General features: G+C 41.8%; 2 protein-coding genes across 3 annotated transcripts in view; one reads left to right on the top strand and one right to left on the bottom strand.

Moving 5' to 3' along the window:
* Positions 1-3,845, bottom strand: part of TRAPPC11 (trafficking protein particle complex subunit 11) — a 47,884-nt gene extending 44,039 nt beyond the window's left edge. The window contains exons 1-2 of the mRNA XM_019422321.2: positions 3,677-3,845; positions 526-750 (exon numbers count right to left, since the gene is read on the bottom strand). Of these exons, the coding sequence (XP_019277866.1) occupies positions 526-729 (204 nt within the window). The 5' untranslated portion in view covers positions 730-750; positions 3,677-3,845. The remainder of the gene's footprint in view (positions 1-525; positions 751-3,676) is intronic.
* Positions 3,846-4,107: 262 nt separating this feature from the next.
* Positions 4,108-23,577, top strand: RWDD4 (RWD domain containing 4). 2 transcript variants are annotated; one of them, XM_053900834.1, is made up of 7 exons: positions 4,108-4,313; positions 6,732-6,812; positions 11,550-11,659; positions 11,744-11,891; positions 13,703-13,820; positions 16,091-16,140; positions 23,470-23,577. In XM_053900834.1, exons 1-7 carry the CDS (start codon positions 4,290-4,292, stop codon positions 23,527-23,529), a joined length of 591 nt encoding a protein of 196 aa, XP_053756809.1. In that variant the 5' UTR covers positions 4,108-4,289; the 3' UTR covers positions 23,530-23,577. The 2 variants fall into 2 exon arrangements, with proteins under 2 accessions (XP_053756809.1, XP_019277870.1); XM_019422325.2 differs by lacking the exon at positions 23,470-23,577 and adding an exon at positions 19,066-20,978 and having other exon boundaries at positions 4,135-4,313.
* The last annotated feature ends 2,844 nt before the right edge of the window (positions 23,578-26,421 follow it).

The raw sequence follows: 26,421 nt of genomic DNA, 5'->3' as shown, positions 1-26,421 counted from the left end.
GGACAGAAAGTATGTCTTTATGTCTTATTTAAATTTCTGTCACCAGCCTATTGTATAGTTCCTAGTACCTAACACAAAGCAAGTGCTCAAAAAATATGTGTGTGAAATTGAACCAAACTGCGAGAGCCATGGATTCTATAATGATAACAGGTAATGATAAATGGAGAATGTGAGACCTTACTTTTAGAGAGGACTTTATGGAGACTAGGGGTGATTTTAAGCAAGTAAAAACAAAAACAAAACAAACAAACAAAAAAAAACGAGGATAGAAAGCTTAATAATGATAACGTAATTATTCCCCTGGGGTTAAAAAAAAAAATCATTAAATATACCTACAATGTAATACATACAAAAAGCCTTGGGTTTTCTTAACGCATCACTATAACCATCGCTTTTCCAGCACAGACATCAGGAACAAAAAAAAGATACACACACACACACACACACACACACACACACACACACACACACACAGAGGAAGAGAGGGAGAGAAGGAAAGCCCTCACTCAATCATAACATCATTACCTTAGGTCTACATTTGGGATACTCATGGTCACCGGGGAGCACCTTGAAAGAAATCGGTACCCGATCAGCCCTCCGGTTGGCACAGAAAGCGTCCCAGACAGCTCGATGGACAGCATTATAAACCACATCCAGGCCCGTAAGAGTAACGAAAGCCATAGGCCGACAACATAATTCCACAGGGAAGTCCCACTGTGTGGGGCTCATGTTCAAGGTGTCACAAAAAATCTGAAATACAAATGTAAATACACTCAAAATGTTTTAAAAGTCCACACCCATATCTAATATAGGAGCCTCCACCATTTAAAAAATGTTACAAAAAGGCCAAAGACTTTGAGTCTTTTCAAGTGTCTGCAAACTGTCAAGCAAATACCAAATAGGAGAACAAAAGGGAAAACTTCAATTCCTGAATAACGAGTGGTACCATATTTTTTAGAAAATCTTTCCTATTACAAAGGTTGTAGTCAACTCATGACAAATGGTGTTTTCAGTAACATCTCAAAATGCACACAGAACTTTGGGATGAGCAAAGAAAGCAGGAAGGTGATCAAATTAAAATCAGTTTCATGAGCAATTTTTGACATGAAGAAAAATAACCGCTGACTTACATATACGATAAATACAACTCTAATTTCTCTGTAACTGCTAACATCTAATTTCTGAATTCCTGGGAAATTATTAAAATAATATGCCAGTTATATAAATAGCTATGCTTTCACACTTTTCCACAATTAATATAAAATGTATTATTTAAAGGAATATCTAGAAGGGAAAAACAATGAGTGAAAACCTCTAGGAGGGCACATTTCTACTGCATCTTTCAGCTGAGAATCAGTCTATGAATCCTACTACGCACTAACTTTAGAAAAGCAATTATATAGGGGCGCCTGGGTGGCTCAGTTGGTTAAACACCTGACTCTTGATTTCAGCTCAGGTCATGATCCTAGAGTTGTGGGATTGAGCCCCACATCGGGCCCTGCACTGAGCACGGATCCTGCTTAAGATTCCCTGTCTCTCTCTGTCTCTCTCTCTCTGTCTCTCTCCCTCTGTCCCTCTTCCCTGCTCGTGCATGCTCTCTCTAAAATGAAAAATTTAGGGGCACCTGGGTGGATCAGTAGGTTAAGCAACCGACTTCAGCTCAGGTCACGGTTCATGAGTTCAAGCCCGGTATCAAGCTCCAAGCTGACAGCTCAGCTTCAGATTCTGTGTCTCCCTCTCTCTCTGTCCCTTCCCCCGCTCACACTCTGCCTCTCTCTCTCTCTCTCTCAAAAATAAATAAAACATTTAAAATTTTTTTAAAAAATAAAAGAAAAAATTTTAAATCTAGAGAAAAAAAAAAGAAAACCAATTATGTAAAAACACGTTTACTCCAAACAAAATTGCCATTATATTTTAAAGATAATTTCTCATTTCCAAAATCACGTATCTAAAGTTTCTTTTAAGAGGTAATCTTCACCTGTATAGCATACAGAACTCAAACACAATTTTTGTGGAAAGTGAGAAGCCGTCACCACCTGATAACCAAATAATTTTAACTGAAAAGTTAATTAAAAAAAAAAAAATCATGAGGCTTCTCAAATTTAGGTACTGAAGGAAGAAGGGGTATTGAATAGATGATTTGGAAAGGTTACCAAAAATGATAAATGTCTACAAGAGATAGAAGTTTTAGAATTATTTAAACATACACTTTCCAGATAGGATTTAAGTGATGAGGGCCAAGTTCAGAGAAAGAAAAACTAGTTCTAGGGAATTTGGAGGTGAAAAATAAAGAGACGGCCAAAACACACTATCTAGAGACATGGAGGCCTTTGCTTTGCACCAAACAATCTAGATTAGAACCCTAAAAGGGCCATTTCCTTTAACATCCCCAGAGGCTCAAGAGAATTGGCTGTGGTCTTTGAATATGGAGAATTAAGGGGAACTAGAAATGAGTTAGAAAGCTCTAAATCACAGTGTGGGTCCAAGAGAAATAGAACATGAACCACATAAATAATTTTAAGTTTTCTACTCATATTAAAAAACAAAAAGAAACAGGTGGAATTAATTTTAATAATATTCTATTTAACCAATATGTCCAAAATATTATCACCTCGACATTAATGTAAATTGCTAATGAGGTATTTCACTTTTTTGAACTAAGTCTTCATTATCTGAAATGTATTGTACACTCACAGCACATCTGAGTTCAGGCTAGCCTATTTCAAATGCTCAGAAGCCACATATGGCTACTGGCTATCATAATGGACAGCCCAGCTTATGTTGTTGTAATTCTGTCCCAAAAAAACTACCGTATGGAAACTGTGCCAGAAATTCTTGCCACCTGCTACCTTAAAAGCCTTTGGCACTTGAGACGGTACTGCTTATTCTACAGCACAGGGATGGGACTGGGAACAACACTGGCAAAGGGCAGGTGCAGAGGTTGTCTGGATCTCAGTGACAGCTTGTAGAAATTTCCAGATCTCCTGGAAGAAGCCAATGAAGCAACTAATAAACTGTGACATGGAAGGAGATGCAAAAGTCATAATGTGAACACTCTGGATGGGAGACCATGTAATGCAAGGGGAAATAATCTGGAAGCTGGCGTGGAAAATAATAAGGAAGAGCCTTGAAAAGGATGATATACTGCAAAGAAAGGCGACCTCAGCAAAGTGGCAGGTAAAACAAAACAAAACAAAAATATCCCAAGGTGGTCACTATTTTTTAATTTACGGAGGTTCGGGGTGTAGTGCATAAGGTTAGTAAGGACGAGATTCGGAGAAGTCCAATTACGAAACGATCCTAAAAGGAATAACAATTGGGAGCCAGGATGGGGCGGGGGCAGATGTGGAAAACGTGAAGCAACAACCCGACTTAAGAAGCTCCCATCCCCAAGGCTCTCACTATTCTGCCCCAGCAGACCCAGAGGATAGGCGGAGAAATAACGCTGCAGCCCTCACGGCAGAGGCTGTCTTCCCCGTCTCCTCCCCCTCCCCTTTAAACCTGGAGGCCCTAGGAACAGGTGCGTCTGGTCTTCAGGGGCTAGAAGGGACATGCCACGATTGCACCCGCAGACGCCGAAGGAAAACGCAGGCCCCCCACAACTAGCATTGTGAAGAGCTAGCTCTCTCCCTCGACGGTCTCGCCTGGCCCCGCAGGTCTCCCGGGCCGGACTCACCCAGGCCGCACGCCCCGGGCCCGCCGCAGCTGTGGCCGGTCGCCGCCGGCCGGGGGTGGACGAGGGGAAGCAGGCCGGGTGTCACGGAACGCCGGGGCCCGTCCCTACCGCCACCGCCCCAGAGCCTGTCCCCGCGAGCGAGACTTCCCGGTACTGCCTTCGCAGGCACAGGAAGCACTTTCCGGACCTGAGCGACAGCGCCGTACACCAACGGCGGTCCGGAAACTTCACGCTGCTCCACGGAACGTAGGAACACGCTCCCTTTCCTACGGGAGCAGGAAATAGGGGCGGGGAGAGAAGGAGCCAATAGGAGAAGCGAGGAGGGGAGGAGGCGGGGCTTCTGCCGCTACCGCCTTGCAGCAGCTCCCCAGTCTCCCCGGCGCCCCACCCTCGGCGGCCTCGGGCTCCCCGCCCACAGACCCCCCCACCCCCGACAGGCTGCTTCACGCTGCCCGAAGGCCGGGGGCGCGCGTGACTCTCGTCCGCAGTGCGAGGGGTGTGCCTCCCGCAGCCCAGGGCGCGGAAGCGGGAGGACGCCCGGGGCTGGGAGCCGCTGCTCTCGCTTTCTCGTCGTCGCGCACGTCCTCCCGGGAGGCGTCCCGTGACCGGCGCGATGAGCGCCAACGAGGACCAGGAGGTGAGTCCCCCTGGCCGGGTTCCCCTTTCCCCCGCGCTGGCGCGGTGCCTCGGCTCCGAGGGAGGGCGACTGACCTCGCGAGGCCCGGCTGCGACCCGGGTCCGGGACGAGCGCCCCCGCACGTGCCTTCGCCCCTCTGCAGCGCACAGAGCCTGGCTGGGGTGCCCCAAGTTGACCGGTGTCCTGGTGGGGGGGTTGGGGGGGTGCAGGCGCGCGGGAAGGGGAAGGGTTAGCTTCTGCCTCCGCTCCCCCCACCCCATCTCAGTTTTGCAAGCCCGGGGGGTGGCCCCACGCCTCCTTAATAACAAGGATGAGTGTCCTTGGTTGGCGACCCAGTGCTCCTGGCTCACCTTCAGTCCTCAAGGTTCTTGTTGTAGCGCTTGTGTACTGAGTTACATTGTTTGGCATCTGATCACTTTTAAACTTTCAAATCTCTTGGCCGGTAGGGAGAGGCTTCCCTGAGTTAGTTAAATTTCTGGTGGAGGAAGATAATGACACTGGTTTCTGGCCTTATTGTTTGGTGGCATCATTTATCCATCTGGTGATTGTCCAGTGGAAACGAAGTCTATTTTGAGCACACACGTGCCACCTGAATGGTATGGTTTGTGCTCAGATATTCTCTCGTGAAATGCCACGTTGACTTTGAATCATATGATCAGGGAGTAACACAGGTCATCTCTAAGGGGAACCTTCTCTAGCGGTGTCGTGTGTACAGATGGAAAAGAGTTGGCGGGGGCAAAGTGAACGCCCCAGGGCTGCGCAGTGAGCTTGTGGGTAGACTCAGGACTGGAATCCGAGTCTCCCAGGTACGTAACTCACTCTTCATTTAGAATATATTTCTTGAAAGGTGGCACTTTCCATGATAGATGTGGTAGTCTCTCTGGACTGGAAGTTACCTGTAAAGGACCCCAATGTCCAACAAGCTAATTGATATGTGAATCCCTTCGAAACCGTTCTTGCCTGGTGAGTTTCTAAGCGGAGGCATGAACAAGTTGGTACTGTGAACCATGGAGCATAAAATGTAACGTTTCTCCAAGTCTGGCCCAGGGAGCAAAGCTTAGAACCTTTGGGGTGGTTGTTAGACAAACGGAAGCCTGTACTTTGCCTGGAATTTACCCACCTGGAATTCCTGGGGAGCCCAGAGATCTCTATTTTAATAATAGAATTCCATGCTTCTTCCACATGACTGACTTTCACATCTTTGAAGACAGTTTTCTGCCCAGTTTTTCCGACGTCCTGTCCTCATACGCAGTGGTTCCTTTTAGCTTTTCTCCATATGTCCATTCTTTTTGTTCTTTCAGTCTCCTGGAATCGTGTCTGTGCACAGATTACGTTTATTTGTGTCCTGTTTTCTACGGGTAGTTCCTGTCAACTACAACCCTTTAAGTGCCGTGTACAAAGCAATTAGTTTTTCATCCTCCTTTCGTTTGTTTAGGTATCTGAGATACATTCTTCCACCCACCCTGTAAAATTTCATGTGGTTAGATGGTTTTGCAAGGGTATTCTGAATTCTTCGGCTACCAGCGCGATTCACTATCCCATCAAATTGTCATTCATAAACTTGCTAAGCCTGCCTTCAATTTTTGTTCCCGTCCTACTCCTTAGTTAAAATATGTGAAAGGATTAAGGGCAGGAGGAGGAGTACTAGATCTGAAATAAGGTTGTTGTTTCTGATCTAATCTCAGTTGCTCTTGAATCCAGTTTGAACTCCTGTATTTGTTTTCCTGTGAAGGTAGCAAGAGGTGCCTTGCCGAAACTCATGTGGGCCTTCCCCTGATGTGCCAGCCAAGTCACCCTCTCTAGGAAAGGGTGCTTCCATTTATCTTGCTGTTCGTCCGCTTGCCAATGCTCAGGGACTTCTACTCTTTATTCCCCTGGGACCCCAAGCACCGTTTCTTTAATAATCTGTTCTCAAATTTTGTCTATCTTAGTCTGTAGAATTCATGACCCGCATCTTTTTGAAACGTAAAATACATACCCAAGTGATGTCTTTCCTTGCCTCTCTTCTCCGGCGTTTATCAGTCATCACAAGTGTGATGGAGTCCTCACCGGTCAGCCCACAGTGCTCTCAGAAATATTTCCAGGCAAGGATTATTAGTGACATTTTCTCTTGCAGTCCCTTTTGCGTCTTGGGTAGATCCTTGTCAACCTGTTTCTAACCATCTTTTTTTTTTTTTAAGTTCTTTCTGTTGTCCATTAATGTTTTTTCAAGTTTGGTATTCTGGGGGAAGGATTAAAGTAACTATTAGTATTAATATTGTGTTACTATGTTGCACATGGACTATATACATTGTATACAAATGTTATAAACATGGAAGGCGAAAAAGGTAGCTAAGTTTTACACAGTGGAATGGTCTTGAATGGAAACTGATCCATTTACACCACTAAGCAAAACTCACTTGATTCATTTTTTTTCAGATGGAACTGGAAGCATTACGTTCTATTTATGAAGGAGACGAAAGCTTCCGGGAATTGAGTCCAGTTTCATTCCAGTACAGGGTAAGACGCGGCACAGACAGGAGCCCTTGCGACTGTTCCAGAAAAGGATGAAGCTAAGGGCACCTGGGTGTCTCAGTCAGTTAAGCTTCCCACTTCAGCTCAGGTCATGATCTTGCAGTTCATGAGTTCCAGCCCCGCGTCGGGCTCTCTGCTGGCAGCTCGGAGCCCGGAGCCTGTTTCGGATTCTGTGTCTCCCTCTCTCTCTGCCCCTCCCCTGCTCACACTCTGTCTCTTTGTCTCTCAAAAATAAATAAACATTTAAAAAAAAATTTTTTTTTATAAAAGATTGAAGCTTGCTAAAAATGCTGTGTTGTTTTTTTTTTTAATGATTTTGTATTTTGAATTTAGTGGTTTAAATTTATTACATCTTTGGGTTTTCCAGAGCATTTGAATGAAAGCTTCACCACCGTGACATCAGTTATTTCTAACTTTTGAAAACAATTCAGAAACTTTTTCTGAATTTTTGAAATTTTTTTATTTTTTCAAGTTTATTTATTTTGAGAGAGAGAGAGAATGAGTGGGAGAGGGCAGAGAGAGAGAGAGAGAGAGAGAGAGAGAGAGAGAGAATCCCAAGCAAGCTCCATGCTGTCAGCGCAGAGCCCCACAAGGGGCTCGAATCCATGAATCTGAGGTCATGACCTGAGCCAAAATCTAGAGTTGGAGGCTTAACCAACTGTGCGAACCAGGCACCCCAATTCAGAAACTTTTAAAAATCAAGATAAATTTGTTTTTATTGTGACAGAATCATCAAATGTTAGAAATGGAAGAAACCTTGGAAATTATATAATTTTGCCTTCTAATCTTAAAGATAATTTTTCTCAGTCATAGCTTCCTAAGCTTTCCAAGCTGATCCTGATAAATACTAGATTTAAAATCCAGGTCTCTAATCCAAATCTAGAGTTATTTTTACTACCTTATGATATAATCAAGAAAAGTTGATATTTTCCTAATTCCATATAATCAATATGTGTGAATATTTTTTACATTATGTGTTATGTCAATTTTTCTTTAATAGGGAGTTTGCTTATAACTGTTTTCAACATGAAACAGTACCAGTATCTTATTTTGTAAATAAATAACGTAAAAACCACTTATCCAGATGATTATAAGTGGTAGTAATATGAGAAAGTTTTTTTGTAAAAGATTTACAGTTATTTATGTCATCATCTAAAGTAAGTTAGACGATACATACATAATTATAGACATCACAGGAAATAGATTATCTATAATTACTTTCTTTAGATATTCTCCCCTCTGCTCCACTCCTCTTGATTCCCTTTCAAGCTCAGTAATTCTTAGGCCACTCCATGGATAGGAAGACGAAAGACTTGGAATAGCCAAGGTTAACAATGGAGTTAAGTCCTAGACCTTCAATTTGAATCCGCCTGCCTGCCCAGACTTCCCCAATAACTGCCACTCTCCCCTTAGCAAATGGGAGACCGAGAATTGCCCCATCCTTTCCTAAATATCCGTATTAACAACAGCAGCTACTCGTTGAGCACAGTGTACGGAATGTGGTAGGACGTGCGTGTGTCCTACAGGATGGATTTAAAGGGAATAAAAAGTGAGGTTTAGAAACCTTACCTTGTCTGTTGTGACAGTCGGAGGACAAGGGCACAGTCCTGGCCGGGTTATAGTCAGACCCCTCACTCAGTTCCTGTGCAGACTGGTTTAGTAGCCTGCTGAGCAGTTCTTCCCTTCTGGTTCTGTCCTCAGCTTCCCTCAGCACCTCCCCACTAGTTCTTTCTCAGGCTACTAGTCAGCTCTCTGAGACATGTAATTAGTTACCCCAGCCCTTCTTTTAAAAAGGTTTCTCCTGCCTATAGAATAAGGATTAAATGCCTTAGCTTGACACTCAAGTCCCTTCTGTTTGCCCCACACTGCCTCTCCAGATTTTCCCAGCCACCACTGTCCATTAGCCATAGTAGCCTGTGGAACATTTCTCTGCATTAAAAAAAATTTTTTTAATGTTTATTTATTCTTGAGAAAGAGAGAGAAACAGAGTGCGAGCGAGGGAGGGGCAGAGAGAGAGACACACACAGAATCCGAAGCAAGCTCCAGGCTCTGAGCTGTCAGCACACAGCCCAACGCGGGACTGGAACTCATGAGTCATGAGATCGTGACCTGAGCTGAAGTCAGACGCTTAACCGACTGAGCCACCCAGGTGCTCCTCCTGCATTTTTAATACCGTGCCCATGGACACATCATTTGCTCTGCCCCTCACCTCGCATCCCTCATCCAGCCTTCTTCTCCTTTAATCCCTATCTCGGGCTCCTCTGTGATGTATTTGGGCCATGTCTCCTGGCCGTTGACTTTAAAGCCGAACTGGCCATCCCCCGTGTCTTCACACTTTGTTCCATCCCCTTGAACGTTTAATCATGATGCAGTTTGGTGTATTACCTAAACATCTGCCCCCCTTGAAGACAGGCATGGTCTTGTCTCTATCTCTGCATCTTCCATACCTAGCACTGCAGGAGCCATGTGGCACGTTGTTTACACGCACCTTGAAAAAGGACTCAGTGCATAAAGCAAGTAATTTTCATCACTTTTTTTTATCATCTCTGCATTTGAAACACAAGCATAAACCAAGTATGTAATCAACTTACGTAGGTGAATATCAACAGAGCCCTAAGTTTGACATAATTTCTAAGCCTCACCTTGTATTGCTGTGTCTTGTGATTGAGGATGAGGGGAATAAAAATGTAGTGGTCAGAGAGAGTAAAGGTAAATCAAATAACAAATAACATCAAATAACATGGGATGAAATTTTTTTTAATCTGTTGCTATTGTCTAAAAATAAATATTAAAAAAACCCCAACATATATACTAGAAATATTACGGTGGAAATTAGCATAGCTTTGCGCAAGGAGATGCTGATTTGTGAGTTATTCCATAGTTGTATTAGAAAAATCACCATTTTGGGGCACCTAGGTGGCTTAGTTGGTTGAGTGTCCAACTCTTGATTTCAGCTCAAGTCATGCATGATCCCAGGGTCGTGGGATCGAGCCGTGTGTGGGGCTCTGTGCTGAGCCTGGAGCCTGCTTGGGATTCTCTCTGTCTCTCTCCCTCTGCCCCTCTCCCCGACTTGTGCACATGTGCGCTCGCCCGCTCTCTTTCTTTCTCAAATAAATAAGTTAATTAATTTTTAAAAATCACCATTTTGCTGCTGCCAGCACAATGATGGTTTCGGGCAAGGATCATTAATGGATGCTAAAACCTTTGGGTGAGAAGATGTTGCGAGACAATGTATTCACATGGTTTTGTAGTGTCACCCCACAGATTACTTCTTAATTACAAAATGGAAAAGATACCTTTACATTGAAGAGATTTGGAGAATATCACCTTAACCAAGTGATCAAGCTTAGTATCACCAGTGACGATTCCAGAAGATCTTATGTGCCTCCTTATCTGATGCTATGGGAATATACCACAGCACCTGCACAGTATCCTTACCAAAATATTTAATCGGACTTGGAATAGAGGAAACAATCAGTCCTGATCTGGGAACATTATACAAGAAAACTGCCCTCGATTATTTTTGTCATGAAAGATATTGAAAAGGCAGACAGGGTGGCTGGGTACTGTTCTAAATTAAAGCAGGATTTGAAATTTGGCAGCCAAATGTAATCCATGATCCTTAATGGATTACAGATTTACGGGTTGAGGAGGTGGTTTATTAAAGACACTTTAGATATGCTTGGGGAACTTTTTAGATGGATTATGAATTAGATAATATTTCTGTATCAATGTTGAATTTCTTGGGTGTGATAATGGTAGTGTGGTTATAAAGGAAAACGTCCTTGTTTTTAGGATACTCTACCCAATAAATATTTCAGGACGTTTTACCATGTCTTACTTTCAAAGAGTTCAACAAAAAACAAAGGAAAACAAGCCACCCGCCTGGGGCCAGGGGTTGGTTCTGTAGTGGAAAGGAAGAAAGGGAAATGGATGGAAGCAGAGGTATTTGGTGAATAAGGTACATGTCAATGACTGCCCGTTGTCTTATTCTAGTTTCTCTGCGAGATTAGCATTTTTCCAAGTGAAAAGTAGGGGCGAGCAAAAGAAATAAAAAAGACGTCTTTAAATTATTCAGGTGAAGGGGGTCAAAAGTTACAGACTTCCAGTTAGAAAAAAGTAAGTAAGGGAAATGTAATGTTCAGCATGGTGACTCTAGTTTATTGTATCGTATTATATATTTGAAGGTTGGTAAGAGAGTAGATCTTGAAAGTTCTCATCCAGCCTAAGGCATTCCTAAACCTTATCTCTTTGCCTTTTTTCTCTAAATTTTACATTTCATTTTCTGGTCTCTTGGAATTGGGCTAATGTGTAGCAATTCACTTGTTCTTGATGCCTCTTATGATTTGGCAATTAGAAAACTTCAGACAAAGATGAAGGGTTTCAGGTTGGTTTATTATCTTTGTCCATTCCCTTCCTGTCCCCCACAGTTGATGTCTGCCTTCAAAAAGTTTTGGTGAGACAAAAATTATGTAAGACAGTCTCGGTACTGGGAAAAGCTGAAGGGCTGCCTGGAGAGACAGGCCGTGAACATCAAAAGTCAGACTCTATTCATACGGCCCTCAACTCCTACGAGTCTTAGCCCGTACTCCTGAACTTTTCAAAATACTACGTTTCTGACCTGATCGTGAGCACTGGCAATAATTCATCATTTAAAAAGTCATAGTAAATACTCTGTCTTTGTATCACTTTTTACAAGCCTAAGATTTCCCTTTTCTTCAGATAGGTGAAAATGGCGATCCCAAAGCCTTCTTAATAGAGATTTCCTGGACAGAAACATATCCCCAAACACCTCCAATTATATCTATGAACGCTTTTTTTAACAACACCATGTGAGTAGTGTTTTGTTCTCATTGGTTTTTTTGTAACACTCCCCCTTACTTTTTTCTCAGCGGTATATTTCTTGTGCGTTGTAGATCATCAGCTGTCAAGCAGAGCATATTAGCCAAGTTACAGGAAGCAGTGGAAATTCATCTCGGGACCGCCATGACCTACACATTGTTTGAATATGCCAAGGACAATAAAGAGCAGTTCATGGAGAATCACCACCCCATTAATTCTACGGTGAGCTTGTGATTAGTTTGGGTCAGGTTTTTTTGTTGTTGTTTTGCTTTCACTCTGCTACTAATTAATCTTTACTGGTTACTATTTTTTTTAATTGGAAGGAAATTTTGTGTTAAACGTTTTATCTATTTTTCAGACAGAGACACAGTGCAAGCTGGGGAGGGGCAGAGAGAGGGAGGGAGACACAGAACCCAAAGCAGGCTCCAGGCTCTGAGCTATCAGCACGGGGCCCGACACGGGACTCGAACTCACAAACGGCGAGATCATGACCTGTGCCAAAGTCAGCTGCTTAACCGACTGAGCTACCCAGGCGCCCCGATTTTGTGTTAGATTTAAAATGAGTTACATCTGAGTTAAATAAGAATAATGAATTTTAGATTTCTTGGTATTTATTTAACTTCAAAAATGAAATTGTATCCCCTAGATCTTACCCTTCATATAAGGTTAGAATACCTCATGTGCCTGCCCAAACAGATACTGTTGGGGCACCCGGGTGGCTCAGTCGGTCAAGCGTCTGACTCTTGACTTTGGCGCAGGTCATGGTCTTGTGGTTTGTGAGTTCGAGCCCCACATCAGTCTCTGCCCTGAGAGTGCAGAGTCTGCTTGAGATTATGTCTCCTTCTCCCTCTACCCCTCCTGCATTCTCTCTCTTGCTCTGTCTCTTGCAAAACTAAACAAACTTAAAAAAGAAAAGGAATGTTATAAAAAAAAAGACATTGTTGAACCAAGTATTTTTTTTAATTTATTTAATGTTTTCATAAAGCTTATAGAGGATTCTTATGTAGCACTAAGATACATGTGAAATTACTTTCTTCATGAGGCAAATTTAGTTGTAGATAGTCTTGCCACAATTCACTTTGAAGTTGGTGCAAGCTTAAAGAGACTTCATTAAGAGTATTTTAGGAAATAATCATCTTTCATGATCTTAGGCATCTACATATTAGACCCCTTTGCACCAAGTCATGTGCTTAAAGAATTTCAGCGGTCAGGGTCCGTCGAGTTTGGTGAACCAAACTGTAAGCTGTTTGACAGCAAAGGCTGCGTGTCTTCTATTTGAGCAATTCTGGCTTCCACATTCCTAACAGAACACGGAAGAACACGGAGGGCAGCCAGAGAGGCCATCGGGCAGGGCAGCAAAGCTCATGGCCTGCGGGCCAGACCACGTGGCCCGGAAAACCCTCCCTGCACCGCTTGCTATGTGATGTGACTTCTCTCGGTGGGAGGAAGGAGGCAGATGTGTTAACCTCACTAGGCTCGATTTATTCATTTGTAAAAGCGGGGATTATAACGGCATCTACCTCGTAAGATTGCAGTAAGGATCAGATGAGTACTTTACGTACATCATTTACAGCAATGCTTGGCAACTAGGAAGCATTTTAAATTGTGTGGATCACACTCTGCATGAATCCAAATTGAAATCTTTTTCTTCATTTCTTCAGAGAATCAGGATTTTCTAGGTAGGCACATGCGATTTTCCTAAAGACCTATTTAAATTTCCAAATAAAGCAAATCAATTGAATTGTGAAATTACCTTAGTATTTTAGAGCTTCAATGTGATACTGGTGTCAGATCTTCTTTCTCGGGACCTGGTTATAATAATTGAGCTAATATTATGTAAGCCCTTCTATGTGAACTTTTGGAAGAGTGACATCAATGTGCTAATGACACCTGCCCTAATAAATGAATATTATAATACAGGGTTCTTTTACTTCATAAATCTAAAAATTGTCAACTCACTTGTGGATGTGGCCATATTTAGTGTAATTCGATAAGTTTTAAGGCATTGGTACAGGAATTATTTTTTTTTCTAGATACCCATAAGCAGTATCATCTCCGTTGAAACTCCTAATACAGCCCCATCAAGTAAGAAAAAAGACAAAAAAGAACAACTTTCAAAAGCTCAGAAACGTAAGCTGGCAGATAAAACAGGTTTGTGTTTGTTTTTGTTTTTTTAATAACACAGATAAATAGGTTGCTTTTTAATATGATATGAGTGTTTAATCAGTATATTTAGGTTTAGAAGAGAAGGTCTCATCTCTTCATTCTTGGAACATTTGGATCAGACACTGTCCTGGGTCACGGATATATATTGAAAGTATTTACCACTAATTCACCACCAGACATCACCACGTGAGGAGAAGGTAACTGAGTGGCAAAATAACCACAAATGAGTCTTGAGACTGAGAAACAGCAGAATAGCATAGCAAAGTGGGTCCAACTCGTACCCTTCGCCACATGTTGGGATTTTCCTATTTGCTTATCTCTATGGGAGACACGTGTAGTACTCCAAATTATTTTGAACTCTAGCTTTCGTTTGAAATGAAGTTTGGTATACCATTCAGTCTTTGCACAAATAAATGGTTTAATGCTTTTGTCTGTACTCAATTCATTTTTTACAACTACAGTAAGATTTAAGAACAGAATTCCTGTGTCTACTAAAGCAGAGTCATTTTGTATGCACCTTTAGAAGAGAGTTCTAAATTCTAGCTCATACCATCAATAATGTTTGATCTCTTTATTTAACCTGAAAGTTTGCAAATTGGTATCAGTCTGTAAACTTTTTTCTGGTCAAGAACAATGAGGACATTACCATGGATGCATATAAACATTTGAATACATATATATGTGTCCATGTGTACATATGTCTGTACGTGTGTGTGTGTGTGTGTGTGTTATTGATATAAGGTTACAAGTCGCCCTTCATTGAGAGGAACTGACCCTTGTACTTTGGTGAGGAAGTTTAAAATAATGCCCTTTCTTTTACAAAGTGATGGCAGTTTTTTGGTTGTTGATGCTTTGTTTAACATCCTGCGTGACAGAATGAAAAGATCACGACCCTGTGCTGGCCCTCAAGATACATTTTTGAAGTTGAATGGTTTGTGAAATAAAAAAATCAGGGAATCCATTATACCTAATGTCAGAGCAGAATTAAAGCATGAACAACCGAAGCAGTGGATTGTTAGCTGTTGTAATCTATTCTCTAGAATTTTAGTTAATCTTTTTAAGCTGTAGCATTTCTGTTGGTTCGTCACCTGTTGTTTTCATACATAATGACCTATGATCATTCCCTTTCATTAATAGTTCCCTATCTCCATCTTTTTGGTGACGTCCACCTAAAAGGGATTATCTTTCTATAGTTATGGTATAGGAGTTTGGGACCTGGATTCTAAATAAAACTTGAATAGGACAGTCATGGCGCTACGGGTGAGTTTTAGTTACCCACATTGGTGCCCTGCCCCCATGCCCCGTATAACCAGTAAACAGTGGGATAAGATTCTTACTGACATGAAGGAGGAAAGAAGTATTAGCATCTAAAATTGAGCTCCACTAATATTGCCTCTGTCCTATAAGAATCATGAGGTTAGTGTCTACTTCCCTGTGTAAAATTAATGTACTGGTTTTGTGTAAAATTAATGTACTGGTTTTGAATGCAGATTTTGAAGATTCCATAAAATGAGATGTATATAGATATACCGAGCATACAGGAAATCAAGCCGTGTTAAATTAAAACACTTATATTGTATTTATTAAACGATTCTTCAAGTTTAAATATTCTGTCACCAGAACGAAATCGCTTTGTAAACTATAAATTCTTACATAAAGTTTGAGCTTGTTTTCAAGTGCTCCCAATAGATTAAAGGCCTGTCAGATTAAACAATGTTAGATGAAATAAGTCCTATTTTCTCAGGCCACAAAAGTTAATAAAGAAGTTGCCCGGGCCTCCTCTTAGTCTTGGGGCTGAACGTTTGTTTACAAGGTCTCTTGTCTTGAGCCTGGCTCCCTAGTGTAAAACACGCCCGGAGCAGCAAAGTAACACAACTCCTTACCTTAAATAAGCCATGAGCTTATAGAAAGCAAATAAAATTGTACAAGTGCATGAAACTAATAAATTGATTAGCTCCTCTTTCTGGCTTTTCCAGCTCACCTCCATATTTTTTCCCCCTTAGTATCAGGTTTTGTCTTGAATGAAATGGGGTAAATGTGAAAAGGGAGTACATCGAATTACTTTGCCAGTATCCCCGGCAGAGCCGTGCTTCCAATTCCCAGTGAGGATACACTAGCCTTCTCACTTCGTAATATGTGATTTAAATTTTAATTTGTTGCATGGGATAGTGTGCAAAAGCTGATTTATTCAAATGGTAATTAATTTAAAAATTACTGCTTGGTCTTGGAAGTAAAGTCCCTATTTTCTCTTCTAGATCACAAAGGACAGCTTCCCCGAGGATGGAACTGGGTTGACGTGGTGAAGGTACGTAACGCGTATAATCTAAGCCTCAGACAGTTGTTACGATTATGCCGTCAAATAATGAAACTCATATCTTCCATTCTTTCCCCCCTCCACCTTTGAATTTTACTGGGATGGCTGTTTCCTTTTTTACTTCAGCATGTAAGTATTTTTGAAATATCCTTCGCATTCTTTTCTTTCCTACACCTTCAGTTTTAGATTTTCTTTTTTTAAATAATGGAAAACGTGAAGAACTAAGTTATGAGTACGCTTAAGTATGACTTTACGTAACTACCTCTGAATAATGAATGTGCCTCACTGTGACTCTGATCTAGCAGGAGCGTGTATGGAAGCTGAAGAAACAAGTCATTGAAAGGAATGCTTTGATTTCTTAATAGAAATGAGTTTTTTGGGTTTTGGAGGGGTTGTCTGTTGTTTGTTTGTTTAGAGCAAACCCTAGATGGGGTTTCCCATCACTGTCCACAAGAATTTTCTGTTTTTCTTGTTTAAAATCATTCACTTTTCACCTTGAAGTATTTTGCCAACTTCTCTCCATTGATTGTTTTTCTTGAGTTATTCGTAGTTTTAAATAAAGTGATACTTAGCACAGTAAGTTAATTCTCTCTGTAGGACTTCGTGAAATGAGTTTCGCATGACAATTAGTGCCACTGCTGCTGTGAGAAGTAATTGATATGATTCAAGAGTGGTTAAAGGTTAGGATTTTAGTGACCACCTACAAATACACGTAATGTATAAGCAGTATATTCTTTAAATTTTTTTTTTTTTAACGTTTATTTATTTTTAAGACAGAGAGAGACAGAGCATGAACAGGGGAGGAGCAGAGAGAGAGGGAGACACAATCTGAAACAGGCTCCAGGCTCTGAGCTGTCAGCACAGAGCCCGACGCGGGGCTCGAACTCACAGACCGTGAGATCATGACCTGAGCCGAAGTCGGACGCTTAACCGACCAAGCCACCCAGGCGCCCCATAAGCAGTATATTCTTAAAGTTTATGTGAAAGTCAGTTCTCTGGGCCGTGGGATACCTTTTCTATAGAAACTGTTGAAAAGAAGCTTTGTGCTTCTAGAATCTAGTACAAAAATAGTCCCTGGGAGTAGGGAACCATGAGCTGCCATTGTAATAAAGAAGCGGTATGTCTTGTCCCCTGCCGGGGCAAGAGACTGACCGTACACAAGACACCTGTATGGGAGCAGCATCTCCAGCATCCTCTCACTTGCCCAGGCCCCTCCACTGATGCCTGTTGGGTACTGCGTGTTGTCCCAGGTGTGCTTGTAGGTACCTCACCAGCTCGGTCGTTTCCCTCTGCAGAATGCTTCATGCCTGAGAACGAGCTGTCTCCTAACTCAGAACAGAAGTGCCTCTTTTCAGGCAGCAGATCTCCCTGGAAACTGGGAAGACGAAATTGTCCGATTAATCCAAAATTGTCCCAGAGGGGGGGATAGTACCCCTCCTTCCCTAGCTCCGGAAATTTCGTTTTTTGTTTGTTTTTCAGAGAGTCCTCATTAATATAAATTAGAATTTCAAGAAACATAAAATAAATGAAGATATAAATAACCCAGTCATCTTAAGAGGGAGGTTCCCACCGAGGCATGGTTTGGACTCAGAAGCCATTAGCCCAAGTGCTGGAGAATAGTTGTTTCTAAGTGTGGTCTTTGGACCCCTAGAGGTCATAGAGGCTCTCTGGGGGTCTGCAAGGTCAAAACTATTTATATCTTAACATTAAAGTGTTGTTCGTCCTTTTTCCGCATTCTCTCACAAGCGGACGGTGGTGTTTACCGGAGGCTGCGGGGAGTGTGATGGTGCCATCACTAATACTCTTCTGTTAGAGCACTAATAGAATGTGCGATTTTAGAGTCTTGTGTTTTCCAGAATTTTCTAAGGTAGTGAGTAGGTGTAGAATCTAAGTGTGTGTGTGTGCATTTTTACATGAAGTCAGTTTGTCCTTAATACTTGTACCGTGTTCTTGTTAGCCGTTTTCCATGGTACCTGCCGTACAGTAGAAGCAGCTTTGCAAAAACCCAGCTGTCTTCTGTTGAGCTCAATGATAAAGAAGTTTACAAAAATGTAATACAACACTATTCTTCACATTAAGTTTTATTAGTTTGTTTTAGAAAATGCAGTTTTTCGTTTAAGAAATGTTATTCAGTTATCATGCAATGTGTTGATTGTTATTTTTTATATGAATTAAATTTCTCAGTTTTAATTTCAAATGCAGTAGGTATAACCTACATTAAAAACAAGCCTTTTAAGATCCTCAAAGTGGAAAGAGGAGCTGGGGCCAGAATGTTTGAGGACTGCTACTCTTAGCAGTTTCTGCCTTTCACAGTCTCTCACATTCTCTGGGGTCCTCGGGCTTTGAGTTCAGTGGGGATTTCTTGGTGGCTGGGTCTTTATTCTGGTCAGAATTGTGTGTGTGTCGATCTTTGGGGACATCCCCCCTCCTTCCCCACCCCCCGGCTTGCTAACTTCCTTGGATTGTTATAGAAAAGACTTGCAATTTAAGATTTGTATCACTTTTTTAAAACTGTACTTAATTTATGTGGGTTTTTTTTTTTTTTTGCCACAGTTTTAAAAATTTTTAAAGTTTATTATTTGTGATAGAAAACAAAAATAGGAGAATATTCATTTTCTAAATGGCACCTGTTGTGGTTCCAATTTATTTCTTGGAAAACTTTGAGGGATGCCCCCCCACCCCCGCCCTTGATCTATTGAGGTTATATTTTTAATGAATCCTGTTTAAAGTAGCTGAGCCTTAAGATGAAAACTAGTTAAATAGTGAAAGCTGTAGATGGTGTAAGTTACGTGAATCTTGTTGCGTGGTGTTCTATCAACTATAAATATTTATTTCTGATGTTAAGTGGAAGTAATGAACTATCAGATAACATGATAGCTGCACCTTGTTGACTATGTCTTTTATCTTTTTTTATAGTTAAGCAAAACTGGCTCTAAAGATGATGAATAGTGCTTGGAATTGGAGGCAAAGGAAGAGCGTCCTTTAAAAAGTAAACTGGGTTCGGGTTCAAAATCGTTCGTTACTCTTTTCTGGTATTGAGGTGGCTTTTTATAAAAACGGAATTTTTTTTTTGTATGTTTCTTACGTGAAGAAATGTTTTAACCTGAAAGTTCGTGACGAGATCTGGTCGTATGAAATTATTTTCACAAACTTGCCTTAATAAAAGGTGAAATGTTACCGTTTAGTATACCTTATAAAGGTGGCTGAGCTTCGTAAACGGACAAAATGGGAAATAAGTAATCAAGGTGAATTTATATGATCTTATTCTAGTGGCTGTGATATTTTTTAGAGGAGGCGGCAGCCCCTTGGAAACTCTCAGCCCAGTGGGGCAGAATGCCGAGTCCACGGTGTTTCTCCAGCATGGTCCTTACCAGTAGACTTCTCGTCTGAACAGTGTCTTTATCTCTTCTTTCTCTTAGTTACTGAAGCACAAGTGGCTTCAGGGAAACCGAAATACTAGCATTTGAACGTTACACATAATATTCTTGGTAGTTTCTTCTTCGTTTTCAAGGGTGCACCGCTTCCTTTTAGTAAATGAGCATCTGTCTTACGCTTTTCTCTCGGTTTGGGTCCTGATGTTTGACCGTGAGAGTTCTCAGTGGTGTGTGGAATAGGAGAATATAAAAATAAATCTGCCAAATACACTCGAAAGCATTTGACTAGAAGTGCTGGTGCCCATTTAAAACGTCTCTCTTTGCTGCATATGCCAGGACAGAAGTAAAAATGCCTTACTAGTTAATTTTTGTATTGTCGGAGACCATGGTTTTAATAAATTCCTATTTATCTGCGACTGTGTGTTTCTAGTTGTCTGGTAACTGAGGTCTTCGAAGTGGTGTTAAAGCCACATTTCAAGTCTTGTTTCCCTTCAAGTATCTACATGGAATTCTCGGCCTGAGCATCTTTATCATAGGAGACATAGAAGTCTTTCAAATGCTGTATCATAGTTCATGCTTGATTGTTTTCAAAACCCCGAATAGGGAAACTATTAGTATAGCGTAAGCAGGAAGTTACTGGTGTGTGTGCGTGTGTGTGTGTGTGCGCGCGTGTGTGCGTGTGTGTGTGTGATTTCCAGTGACTGCATTTGCTCCCCGGCTTTAAAACCCTAAGAACTGCTGCTGTATTGTCTGGAATGGTAGACTGTCGGTTCCTCAAGTTATACCCGTGCAGCTTGGGTCTGAGTTTTTAACGAATAATTAACTTTTAAAGATGTGTCTTCAGCATAAGAGCAGTTTGAGTTGTATCCCCGGCTTTCCCCGGGTTAATATTAGGCTCTGTTCAATCGTTTGAATTGCAAAGTAAATACTGTGCAATCATGGTGAAGGAGTGTAATCTGATTTTCAAAAGCTGAATCACATTTCATATCTTGAAGTTACGTAATGGAAACAGTAAAATTCGAGACCACTGGCAAGACCACTGGAACATGCCATCTTTTGGGGGAGGGGGGGGCTTGCGTGCGTGGTTTTGGTTGAGTTGATTTGTTGGCTTGTTTTTAAAGAAACTGAAACAGCTATATCCGCCAGTGGGACGAACTGTGTTTTGCTCTGAAGACCGTGACATCGTTCAGGCTCACATTGTGGCTCCTAGATGACAAAGAATAATGCTAGTTAAATGCCAATGAACTATTTTTACTCTTTTTATATGAACTGTACAAATTTGGGGGGGGATGGTGGCAGTGGTGCCTCTAACTACCTTCTGTGAAACACTTGAACTTTCTCATCTGTATTGCCATCATCTGTTTGACACCCCAGTATATTTTCTCAAAGTCTGTTCACCTGAAACTCTATGGAATGACATGATTGATAAGCAATAAAACCTGAACTACACGCTCATTTTTCTATGTGTTTTATTTCAGATCAGTAGCGAGAGAATTGTTGATTTTACAGATTTGCACAGACTTAGGGTGTAAGATGTGCCCTCCTACCAGATACTGTTTAAAATGCTGGGTTAAGAAGACATTTTGTAATGAGCTGACAAGAAGGTAGGGAGTACCCAGAGTCCAATAAATGAAGATTGGAAGCTTGAGGTTAAGAACAGCTTTGGTTTTTACAGAGTCGGGGGGCCCAGAAGACACATGAAGTCTGCGGTCAACTCAGGGTAAAAAGGGGCACGCGCACACGCACGTATGCACAGCATGCCTGAGGTGGGGACCCTGAGGGAAAGTTCCCGTCTTGAAATTTGGTTCTTTCTAGGTGGAAGGGTGAAATGTAAACATGTACCCTCCTAATGACTTACACGTTACCTCACACCTGGATTTCAGCCCAACTTCTTCCCCGTATGAGCAATCTAAAAAAAAATCCCTCAACCCAGGATTTTGAAGTGGTACCAACTGGGGTGCCTAGCTGGCTTAGTCAGTAGACCATGTGACTCTTGGTCTTGAGGTTGTGAGTTTGAGCCCCATGTTGGGTGAAGCGATTGCTTAAAAAAATAAAATCTTAAAGCAGAATTAGTGGTGCCTGGGTGCCTCAGTTGGTTAGGCGTCCGAGTTCGGTTCAGGTCATGATCTTGGGGTACGTGGGTTCGAGCCCCGCGTCGGGCTCTGTGCTGACAGCTGGGAGCCTGGGGCCTGCTTCGGATTCTGTGTTTCCCTGTCTCTCTGTCCCTCCCCCACTCGCTCGCTCTCTTTCAAAAATAAATAAACATTAGAAATAAAAGGAAAAAGTGTTACCAATGGGGTAGAGCCTCTGGGCAACTGGTAGAAATGACCACAGATCGGCCCTGAAAGAACCCACCGTCCAGAGACCTCTGAAGAAGCTGCACACCTAGAGTGCTTGAAATGTACAGGCGTAGTCAAAAGCCACAGTACCCGGAAACAGGATGTTGTGACAGCAGGGAATTTGAGGGAATGAGGACTTCGAGGACGTATTGATCAGACAGAGACTCTTACATGTTAAGAGGAATTAAATCAGGATTGAGAAACTATTAAGGCTCATCAAACAGATTTGAAAAAGAGCCAAATAGAGCTTCTCGGAAAGTGAAAACAGAATTAAAGTTACAGATGAAGACTAGTACTGCTTGCAAAGTGCGCTTCGGCAAATGTGAAGTATAAATATCCTTTGGAACAAAAGCGGTACTCAGTTGCGTTGTTGGGTTTTGTCTCGTTTTGATCGTAACATTAGAATCTGTCTCCACATCACTGGGGTCATGAGTTCGAGCCCCACATTAAGCTCTGGGCTGGGCAGGAAGCCTGCTTAAAAATTAACAACAACGACAACAACAACAACAACAATAATAATAATAAATTTAAAAATCAAGCAGTGTAAAAACAGATTTGTTTTGTCATCAGATATTCCACAGAGTAAAAACAGAAAAGAGGCATTATCTGGTAGGGATTACTTGGTAATGCATAACTCTAAATTTCAGTGTTTCCAATTAGGTGACAAAATAGTAAGGAATTTTGTGACCTAAGGTATTTTTCAAACTGCAGTTTGCAATCCATTTGCTGAAGAAACTGATTGAGGGTCTTTACCCGCCATTTTCCTAATGGAATAGAAGAGAAGAGAATGCAACAGAAAATACCAGTGTGTGTGTGTGTGTGTGTGTGTGTGTGTGTGTGTACATATATACATATATGTGTACACATATGTATATATGTACACACACACTGGTATTTTCTGTTGCATTCTCTTCTATTCCACATATATGTACATATATGTATATTTCTATATACATATATGTATATACACACACACAAGGGTATTTGAGTGCGTGTGACAGTTGTTTGGGTTTGGGGTATATATGTGTGAGTACCAGGTAAAATGTATTTCTTAAAGTGAGTCATGGCAAAAAAAAAAGTATGAAAGTCACTGATCAGCGCATACAAAATATGGGACAGATTTTATATGAAGATTTATAATTAAGTAAGCAAATAATAAAGTAAGATGCTAACCATACAGCAAACTGGGGGAGAAGTATGCAGGACTTGCCTATAATGTTAGCAAATTTTTGAAAAACCTAAAATCAGTTTCAGATTCAAAAATACATTTACTATGGTGCACACCAGTCCCTCCAGCCCTGGGACCATTCCAGGAGCTGCCCTGTCGGGAGTTCTAGGGCCCAGTCTTTTATAGGCTTAATGCTTCCATCTTTCTTTCTTTCTTTCTTTCTTTCTTTCTTTCTTTCTTTCTTTCTTTCTTTTCTTTCTTTCTTTCTTTCTTTTCTTTCTTTCTCTCTCTTTCTTTTCTTTCTTTTCTTTCTCTTTCTTTCTTTCTTTCTTTCGTTCTTTCTTTCTTTCTTTCTCATTCAGAAATCTTGTTGAAAACTTTTCAATACTTGTTTTTTAAACTCGAGTCTAGCTGACACGCAATGTGGCGTTATTTTCAGAGGTACCGCCTAGTAATTCCACACTGTCCGCGAAGCTGGCTCAGCGCGATGGTGACATGACAACTTTTGAGCTGAAGAACTTGCATGAGGAGCTGAAGAGCACCTGTAAGAGCAAGTGCCTGAATCGGGGGTAAATAACGGCTTTCATTTCTCACTGATAACCAAACATAAGGAAATTAGTTCTATGTTTCCCACCATTTCTAGAGGAATAATCATTTTCTTCCTGGGTTTCCCGTCTAAATCTAGTCTCTAAAACAAATTGTTGTAGGGGCGCCTGGGTGGCTCAGCCAGTTGAGTGTCCAACTCTTAGTTTTGGCTCAGGTCATGATCTCATGGTTTGTGAGTTCGAGCCCTACATCCGGTTCTGTGCTGACAGTGCAGAGCCTGCTTGGGATTCTCTGTCTCCCTCTCTCTCTGCCTCTCTCTCTCTTTCTTTTTTTTTTTTCTTTTTTAAAATCTTTTTGTTTTAACGTTTAGTCATTTTTTGAGAGACAGAGACAGAGCGTGAGTAGGGGAGGGACAGAGAGAGAGGGAGACACAGAATCTGATGCAGGCTTCAGGCTCCGAGCTGTCTGCACAAAGACCGACGTGGGGGTCAAACTCACGGACTATGAGATCTTGACCTGAGCCGAAGTCGGATACTTAACCGACTGAGCCACCCAGGCGCCCCATCTCTCTCTTTCTGTCTCAAAAATAAATAAATAAACATTAAAAAAATTTTTAAAAATAAAATAAATTGTTGTAATAGGCTGATGGTGGTGATAACACAGACAGGAAACATCCCCCTCCCCACCTCCCCCAGCGCCCATTTTCCCCTGTTGTTGCTGCTGGCACTTGAGAAGTTCTAAGTAACCTTGCGTACCTCTCTGCGGCCTTCTGGAGCTATCATTTTCTGTGGCTTCCACAAAGATTTGGCCTGTTGGGACACTATTCTTGGTATTTTAAGTAACAAGCAATCTCTGTATCTAGTTTTGTCCTTTTGCTAATTAAAGAGAATGCAATTTATAAAAGGAAACTTCTGGGGTGCCTGGGGGCCTCAGTCAGTTAAGCGTCTGACTCTTGGTTTCCGCTCAGGTCATGAAGTCACAGTTGGTGAGTTCAAGTCCCGTGTCCGGCTCTGTTCTGACAGCACAGAGCCTGCCTGGGATTCTCTCTCTCTGCCCCTCCCCCACTCCCTTCCTGTCTCTCAAAATAAATAAGTTTAAAATATATACATATAGGGGCACCTGGGTGGCTCAGTCAGTTAAGCGTCTAACTTCAGCTCAGGTCATGATCCCACAGTTCGTGGGTTCAAGCCCCACGCCATGATCTAGAACCTGCTTCAGATTCTGCCTCTCTCTCTCGGTCCCTCCCCGACTTGTGTGCTCGCTTTCTCTCTCTCTCTCTCTCAAAAATAAATAAAACATTAAAAATATTTTAATTAAAAAATACATATATGTATATATAATGGAAACTTCACAAGGACAAAAACACAAATGAAAACATTTTTTTTTCTTATTAACCTTGAAAATTCTCATATGATGACAGTTTTTGGAGTACAGAAAGGTGAGGAGATTTAACGTGTGCAATTGCAGGAAAAGTCTGACCACGCACTCCCGTGAGCTCCCGCACTGCATGTCTCCTGCCCGGGGTGCGAGGTGAGGCTCCGGGCTTTTCCACAGGGCAATGGGTGTCCTGAGTCACTTACTACCCACCTTATTTGTGAAGGAACACACTAGGTTTGGACCCCGGACCCTGGGAAATGTCAGTCCCTCAGGTGTCACTTTATCAGCTCCTATGTTCTTTTCACCATCTGTTTTGTATCCTTAAAAATCATACCTGGGATTTTTGGGACGCCTGGGTGGCTCAGTCAGTTAAGTGTCTGACTTCGGCTCAGGTCACGATCTCGCGGTCCATGAGTTCAAGCCCCGCGTCGGGCTCTGTGCTGACGGCTCAGAGCCTGGATCCTCTTCAGATTCTGTGTCTTTCTCTCTCTCTCTCTCTGCCCCTCCCCCACTCACACTCTGTCTCTCAAAAATAAACATTAAAAACATTTTTAAGAAATCACACCTGTTTCAAACTCTACCCAATAATATGATTTTTTAACACGAAAGTGAAAGAAATTAAAAACGGTTGAAACCTTTCTCTCCTTTGTTTCTGTATCTCTGAAGATCACAAAATCTAGAGAATTTGCCGGTTTGACATGTCACTTGCTAAGTGCTGAATACACTAAGTATTCCTTACCTTGCAGGGGCTGCTCAAAGATAAAAATGTAAATCGATGGGTGTTATTTAAAATCATGATGACTGAGAAATTGTGGAGTTTGGCTACAAGAATGTCCATCCATCTGCTAACAGAAAAGCTCAACTCCCACCACGTGCTGGCAAATGCCATCTGTTACGATTTTCCCTTCGTTTCTATATTTTTCTGTTGTATGTCAGTGTTTTAAAATCCTTTATTATTTTTTTTTATTTTTATCAAAGTCACACATATATTTTGAGAAGTCAAATTGTTCCACAAGGCGTTTAATGTAAAAGTCAACTTTCCCTGCCGCACCCCCGCAACCCCAGTTCCCACCCCATGTAAGTACCTGCTTTCAATGATTTGTGACTTAAACTGGCCCACAAGGTCCTGGTCCGTGACCTGCTGCTGTTGTAACCTCAGCTCCAAGACTCTCCACCACGTTCCTGCCTTAGGGCCTTTGCTCCGGCTCTTGGCTGTGCCTGGGACTCTTTCCCTCTAATAATCACGTGGTGAACTCATTCACCTGCAGATCTGTGCTCCAAGTCTGGTTTTGTTTTTGTTTTTTTGTTTGTTTTTTTGCTTTGAGTGAGGCAAAAAGCTTCCAGAGGGGTCTTTCCCACCCCCCCCCCAGCTTTATTGAGATATAATTGACACGTAACATTGCGGAAGTTTTAAGTGTACAACATGATGATGTAATACACTTAACCTGGTGCAAAATGATAACCACAG

Source organism: Panthera pardus, unplaced genomic scaffold (genome assembly GCF_024362965.1).
Source record: "Panthera pardus isolate Hobbes unplaced genomic scaffold, ASM2436296v1 HiC_scaffold_13, whole genome shotgun sequence".
Classification (NCBI taxonomy): domain Eukaryota; kingdom Metazoa; phylum Chordata; class Mammalia; order Carnivora; family Felidae; genus Panthera; species Panthera pardus.
The sequence above is the reverse complement of the archived record's forward strand: the minus strand, read 5'-3'. Positions and strand labels throughout refer to the sequence as shown.